The sequence below is a fragment of the Octodon degus genome, unplaced genomic scaffold (assembly GCF_000260255.1).
Source record: "Octodon degus isolate 3935 unplaced genomic scaffold, OctDeg1.0 scaffold00049, whole genome shotgun sequence".
NCBI classification, from domain to species: Eukaryota; Metazoa; Chordata; class Mammalia; order Rodentia; family Octodontidae; genus Octodon; species Octodon degus.
This window is the reverse complement of record NW_004524625.1, coordinates 4,035,145-4,042,584: the sequence shown is the minus strand read 5'-3', so window position 1 is coordinate 4,042,584 and position 7,440 is coordinate 4,035,145. Positions and strand designations below refer to the sequence as shown.

At 42.3% G+C, this 7,440-nt stretch overlaps 1 protein-coding gene across 2 annotated transcripts in view; it reads left to right on the top strand.

Moving 5' to 3' along the window:
• The window catches only part of Ints4 (integrator complex subunit 4), a 110,100-nt gene that overhangs the window by 89,197 nt on the left and 13,463 nt on the right, over positions 1 to 7,440 (top strand). For both annotated transcript variants that reach the window (XM_004632533.2, XM_004632534.2), the window contains exons 17-18: positions 1,435 to 1,515; positions 5,275 to 5,405. In XM_004632533.2, coding sequence (XP_004632590.1) covers positions 1,435 to 1,515; positions 5,275 to 5,405 — 212 coding nt within the window. The remainder of the gene's footprint in view (positions 1 to 1,434; positions 1,516 to 5,274; positions 5,406 to 7,440) is intronic.

Genomic DNA, 7,440 nt, shown 5'->3' with positions numbered 1-7,440 from the left:
AGGGGGCGCGGCTGGCTGGCATGTGGTGCTGGAGGATCCAACCGCGGTCCCTGTGCTTTGCCAAGCTTGTTCCAAGTAGGTGCTTTAGACCACTGATCCATCTCTCCAGCCCCAAATAAAAAATAATTCTAAAAAAAAAAAAAAATGGCTTTCATCAGATTGAGATAAAGACTATTTTCTAGTTTTCCGTGGAGTTTTTTCTTATGTATGGGTGTTGGACTTTGTCAAATGCCTTTTTCTGAATCTTTTGAGATGATCATGTGGCTTTTGTCCTTGGTTCTGTTAATATGATGTGTTATATTTATTGGTTTGCATACTTTGAACTATCCCTGCATTCCTGGGATGAATCCTACTTGGTCATACTTGGTCATGGTGTATAATTTTCTTGATGCTATCCTGCATTCTGTTTGCTAGTATCTTTTGCATGTGTGTTCATCAGGGAGATTGACGTGTAGTTCTGTTCTTTAGTTCGATTCTTCTTTGGTTTTGGTAACAGGCTAGTTGTTGCTTTTGTGAGTGAATTTGGGGATATTACTTCCTTTTCAGTTTCATTAAGGAGTCTGAGGAGTGTGTTTGATGGTAGGGAAAGAGCCAAGTTCAGTCCTGGCACAATAAGTTTTTTTTATTTTTTAGGGCCGGGAATATATCTCAGTAGCATAAGCCTGCCTGGCAAGCACAAGGTCCTCAATTCAATCCCCAGTACAGGGAAGGAGAAAAAGCTTTTTATTTTTTAGTCAGGGTCTCACTGTGTATTTCAGGTTGGCTTTGAATTTACAGCAGTCTTCTTGTCCCAGCCCCTTGAGTGTTGGGATTACATGTGTGTACCACCATGCCCAGTGTATGTTATAACCAGTAATAATCTTTTGATGAATTATACCACATATGAAAAAATACTTATGATACAGCATTATGTACTCACAGAAGACAGAGAATTTATTCTACTTTCTGGACATGATTATATAAAAATATGTGTGAGCAATGCCTATAAGCAAATATACCAAAATATTCTGCCACTCTCCCAACATGGTAGCCTCCAGCTCCATGTAATTATTGAGCATTTAGCATCATTAGTTCAAGCTAAGGTGTGTGGTAAGTATGAACTACCCACTGGATTTCATAGGCTTACTATGAGAAAAAAAGGTAAACCATCTAATAATTTTAAAAGATATCACACAGTAAAATGATAATATCTTGGATGTGGTGGTTAAATAAATGATACTTGAAAAGTTAATTTTACCTTGAACTCACTTTGTAGCCCAGACTGGCCTCAAACTCACAAATGATCCTCCAGCCTCAGCCTCCCTAGTGCTGGGATTACAGGGGTGTGCCACCACAACCAGCCATGGCAGATTTTCAGAGCAAAACAAAAATACAACTCTCACATGATGTGTCAATCTTTGTGACTTGTGCTCCTCTCATCATTTGTCTGGGCAGGCCTTGCAGGAGAAGCTGTGGAATGTGGCTGCCCCTTTGTATCTAAAGCAGAGTGATTTGGCTTCTGCAGCAGCAAAACAGGTAAGTTCTTGGAGACCGTCTCCTCTGTGATGGGTCTCTGTCTAGGAATTACAGTCCATGCAGACCCACCGATCTCCTGGGGTTCCCTGCCTGCACTGTGGTCTCTTCAGCTCAAGGTATGATAGATGTCAGTAGTAGGAGAGGCTGTGTAGTTAGTGGACACAGCACTGGCTTTGGTGTCAAGAGACTGCCCTGGCCAGGGAGATGCCTCAGTGGAGTAAGCGCTTCCCTGGCAAGCGCAAGGGCCTGAGTTCAATCCCTGGTTCTGCCAAAAAGAAAAGAGACAGACAAACCAACCGCTCTGAGATTTCGTGTCAAGTCTGCCTCTAACTTTCTGGGTGATTCTGAACAAATTATTTAACCTTCTCATATTTGTCCTCTTCTATCAATGTGGCAGTTGAATTAGATAACTTCTAAGATCTTTTATGGGGCCGGGGAGATAGCTCAGTGGAATAAGTGCATCCCTGGCAAGCGCAAGGGCCTGAGTTCAATCCCCGGTTCCGCCAAAAAAAAAGATCTTTTATGTTCTGAAGTATGTTGTTATCAGTGTATATTCCAGATATACTATAATAAAGACTATTATGAATCTTTCATCTGAAAATATATGAAACTCATTTGGAGGCTTTTTTTTGCATTTATAATTTGTGATACCTTTTGCATGTTAAAAAGGCCTTACATTTTTGCTAACTTCATTGCATAGTGCTTGTTTTTATTTGCCTTGAGTGTAACTAGCCCTTACAGTAATTCCACTAGACCGGAGTAAATATAAAGTCTATTTTACAGATGTTCAGTCTATTTTACGGAGTTCAGCAACATTAAGTTCATAGAACTCTAGTGCTCAGATTCAGAATTGGTGTCTAGAATCTGTTTTCTTTCTCCTATACAGCCCAGTGTTTCATCCAGTGCAGACTCCTGCCCAGCTCTGATATGTTATTTATTGTAGAGAATGGAGCTTAATGATTCAGACGCAAACTGGGCAGTGTTGGGAAGGTTGAGGTCAAAGAGCAGTAGTTAAGGAGAGGAAGAGGGCCGGCCAGATAGCTCAGTGGACTAAAGTGCCTGCTGAGGCAGAGTGCAGGGACCGGGATTCCATCACTGGCATGCCGTGCTGTGTTGGCCCTGCCTCCAGGGCTTTGAGACTGGGTGTGGTTGTGCACATCTGTAATCCCAGTCCTTGGGAGGCTGAAAACAAGAAGATCGCTCCGAGTCCAATCTATGTAGTGAGACCCCATACACCCTATATTAAATATATTTTAAAAAAAAAAAGGGCCCAGGGAGCTAGCTCAGTAGACTAAGCACTTGCCTGGCGAGCGCAGGGTTCTGAGTTCAATCCCCAGTACTGCAAAAAAAAAAAAAAAAAAAAAAGAGGAAGAAGGTGATTACTTATTTATTTATTTCTTAAAAATCATTTACCTCAAACAAAAAAAAGAGGGCTGGGGAGATGGGTGAGCAGAATAAGCGCTAGCCTGGCAAGTGCAAGGGCCTGAGTTCAATCCCTGGTTCTGCAAATAAATAAATAAATAAAAATCATTTATTTACTTGGTACAGGGTCTTGTTCTGCAGCTGAGACTCGGTGACTCCTGTCTCAGCTTCCCCAGTGCTAGCATTATAGGCACAGCATGGGATACCAGGGATCAAACCCAGGTCCTTGGGCTTGCCAGGCAGGTGCTTAGACCACCAGGCTTTATCTCCCCAGCCCAGAGAAGGCAGTTACTAATGCTGTCTACCACACACTATGCTAAGTCCTGGGGTGGGGGGAGGGTGTAGTACGAGAGATTGAGCTCAGGGGTAAACTCAGTGTCTTGCATGCTAGGCAAGTACTCTTCCACTGAGTTGTGTCCTAAGCCCCAAGTACAGCTTTTTTTCTTTTTTTTCTTTTTTTTTTTTTTTTTGGCTTTTTGAAACAGGGATCAGGCTGGCCTTGAACTCACTTAGCCCAGGCTGCCCTGTAATTCACAGCAGTTCTCCTGCCTCGGACTCCTGAGTGCCAGGATTACAGGCTTGCCTCACCGAGCCCCACTTGTGCTAAGCATTTTTCACGCCCTGTTTGCTACTTGAGGTTTGCATGGTGTAGGTGCTATTTCCTCTCTGTTTATTGACAGGGAAACAAGTGTCACATAGCTGAGTACTTGTCTTGTCATTTCTCTGACCGCAGAGTCTTCAAAGGGAGGCAGCTGCAGAAGGGAAGAATAAACACCCCAGGAGGGCAGTAGCTGATGTGGAGGAACTGAGCAAGGACTTCCTTTCCGTTCCACTGGCCGTGCTCTTGCCCACATGTATTGGTTGCTGCAGCTCTTCCCGCCTAGGCTGCACCCAGGGAGGGGTCTGTCTGGTGACCCACACACAATTGTTTCTGATGTTTAGTTGTCAGGGGACTTGCCTTGGGGATTGGACTTCTGTGCATGGCATGTGCAGGTGGTTCTGCATTTATGATGGTTGACCTACAAGTTTTTAACTCTAGGATACGTAGCAGCAGTATGCACTCAGTAGGAGTCTCATTTTGGCTTCTGCATTTTGACCTTTTCTTGGCTTAGTTGTGTGTAGTAGGACACTCTCTTGTGCCACCAGCATGGCAGCAGTGACCTGCTGCCCCATGTGATCAGTACAGTAAGCTGTGAATACTCTGGCAGTGTGGCTGTTTGGTAGATTAGGTGTATTAAATGCATTTTTGACTTTTATTATTTTGAACATACGGTAGGTTTCTTGGACATAACCCTATTGTCAGTTGAGCATCTGGTCATCATTTGTTCCCACGGGACAGGGAGTTTTGTGTGGGCTAAGGAGCAGGCTTTGCAGTTTCACCCATAGCTGAACTTTCATGTCTCACATCAGGTTAGGTGCTGTTACTACCAGTGAAATCTTTCTCTGTTGACAAAATGATTTCTTGTTTTCTCACAAGACATAGTGTTCTGGCCACTATGTTCTCTCTTTCATGGAAGCTTGCCTTTATGCTGTGGGGTGTACTTCCTTTGCAACTTTTACTTGGCTCAAACTTGCTCTGCAGATCCTGTTTCTTTTCCTACCTTTAGTAAAACTTTGTACCATTGAAAAAGCAAAACATACCATCATGATTTCATGTGGTATGTAGTGAAAAAAATCTCCATTCAGAATTAAAGCATAGGGATTTTTCAAAAAGAATATCACTTTAATGGTTAAATCGGAGGGCTGGGGAGATGGCTCAGTAGAATAAGTGCTTCCCTGGCAAGCACAAGGGCTTGAGTTCAATCCCCGGTTCTGGAGAGAAAAAAAAAATGTTGAATTGAGAGGTGCAGGCCTATAAACCCAGTGCACGGGAGCCTGAGGCAGGAGCATAGTCATGAGTTCGACACCAGTCTGGGCTACACAGTGAGTTCAAGGCCCGACCAAACTGTATAGCATGACCCTATCTCAAAAAATGAGATTAAAAAAATCTCATTTTTTAAGGGCTGGCCAGATAGGTGCAGCGACTGGGGTTCAATCCCTGGCGTGTGGTGCGGGCCCCACCCCCTGGGCTCGCTGAGACAGTGTTTGAGACTGGGCGTGGTGGCGTGCGTCTGTAATCCCAGGGCTTGGGAGGCTGAAAACAGGAGGATCACTATGAGTCTGATCTGTGTTGTGAGGCCCTGTAGACCCTGTACTAAATACATTAAAAAAAACCAAAAACAAACAAAAAAAAAAAAACCACTCATTTTAGAGTTTCATTTAAGATTGGAATTCTATACCATTCTCAGGTAAGACTCTTAATATTTGTATTGGCTGCTAATTATCTTTCCCTTATAGATCATGGAAGAGACCTACAAGATGGAGTTTATGTACAGTGGTGTGGAGAACAAACAGGTGGTGATAATACATCACATGAGGCTTCAGGCCAAAGCTTTGCAACTTATAGTGACTGCGAGAACTACTCGAGGGTAAGCTGTGCCATGGGCTGAAAGGAGTGATATTTTCCTTTTAGTATTTTCAGAGTTAATTGTGTGTGACTGGCGATTTAGGAAAGATTAGCTATGGGATGGGCGGTCTATGCATTTCCCCCAGATACTCTCTGTTCTATTCGGTTCTAAGAGTAGGACCTTGGAAATCCAGTTATGTCTCCCTTGCTAAAGCCCTTCCCATGGCTTTCCGTTTCTTGTAGTGCAGTTCAGGTGGCAACAAGAGGGACATCTGTGTGGCCCTCCTTGATAGATTTCTTTCCTTTGCTGACGCTAGGGATTGAATCCAAGGCTTCGCACGTGCTAGGCAGTAACTCTACACTGAGCTTTCTTTTCACCTTCTTGGTAGATTTCTTGAAGAATTTACTGCCAGAAAGTTGTAGTCTCAGGAAGAGACCAGTAAGCATCGTCCAGGCTAGTGAAAGTAGTTAGGAGGCTGCACCATGAGGCCAGACAGCTCCTCCTACTCATTATTCCGGGAGAAGAGAACGATGAGGACATCTGTACTTTTTATTTTTATTTTTTAAATCTTTTTCAATTTAAATATAATTATAAAAATTAAAATACTGCAGAGCATATGATGATTCCCTGGTAACACGCTCCTCCTTTTCCCAGGCCATGTAAGCATGTGAATTACACCTGTGTGCATGTATGTTAGCAGAGTCACAGTGTAGAGTATGTTGCTGTTCTGCCTCTGTCCCTTCACGCCAGAGTGGGAAGTGCGTGTCTTCCCATGTCTTGTGAAGATAAGTGACCTCTTTCACCTGTACTCATGCGGCATGGTATTTTATATTTTCCATTTGTGTGCATTTCTGCTTATATTTTTTTCTTGATTTTTGTTTTCCTGGGTTGATTGGTTCTTTGTTTCTTCTCACACAAGGGTTTAAAGTTATAATTCTAACCTAGTCAGGAGAGCCAGTAGAGCATAGGTTTCAAGTTGTGGTACCATAGTTGCTAGGCTTCAGGTTCGGCTTTATCATTTGCAAACTAAGTGACCTTACAGAAGTTACAAACATTTTGTTTTTTCAGTTTATTTCCATATGGTAAAGTAAGATAGTAATAGTACCTGTCTCTTCCTTATAGGGTTATTAGAAGATTATTGAATTGCTATTTGTAAAGCCCCTAACATATACCTGTCACATTTATCAAAAAACTTTTAATATTAGCTAATACAATTTTTTTTAAATGTATTTGGTACAGGGTCTCACTATGCAGCTTGGACTTATAGTGATCCTCCTGTTCTCAGCGTCCCAGAGCTAGGATTACACGCGTGAGCCACCATGCCCAGTCTCATTTACTGGCTCAGTGCACCCTGGGTCCGGGACCGGGACCGGGACCGGCATGGCAAGCTGCCTGTGGTCGCCCGCTTATGTTTTTATATATATATATATATTTTTTTTTTCCCCCCTGTATTGTTGACTCTGTTTTTAACCCACATTTTCCCTATCATTTTTATTTTTACCTTTTCCATCTACTCTGATCTCATACTGAACATTAATTAGAGCATCTGCATCTGTTTTTTCTTTTATAATTTCAATGTATTTGGTTTTTGGTTTTATTATTAACATGTATTTACCATACATAATGGTCACATTCATCATAGGGAATTTGTACCTGTGCATAATATATCTTTCTTTTCTAAGACTAGATCTCACCATGTAGCCCCAAGCGACCTTGAACTCATGGCAGTCTTCCTGCTTGATTCTCCTCCCGAGTGCTGGGATTACAGGCATAGGCCACCATGCCCAGCCATGATACACCTTAAAATTCTTCTTTTTTACCCATTCCTCTCCTTCCCGTCAACATTTCTTCCCCTCCTCATTTATAAAAGCTTTGTTTCTGTTATTTCTTTCCATCGTTTCCCTTGCTCCCATTCTCATTTTCTCTCTTTCTTTTCTTCTCTTCTCTTTTCTTTTCTTTTCTTTTCTTTTCTTTTCTTTTCCTTTCTTTTCTCTTTCTTTCTTTCTTTCTTTCTTTCTTTCTTTCTTTCTTTCTTTCTTTCTTTTTTCCTCTCTCT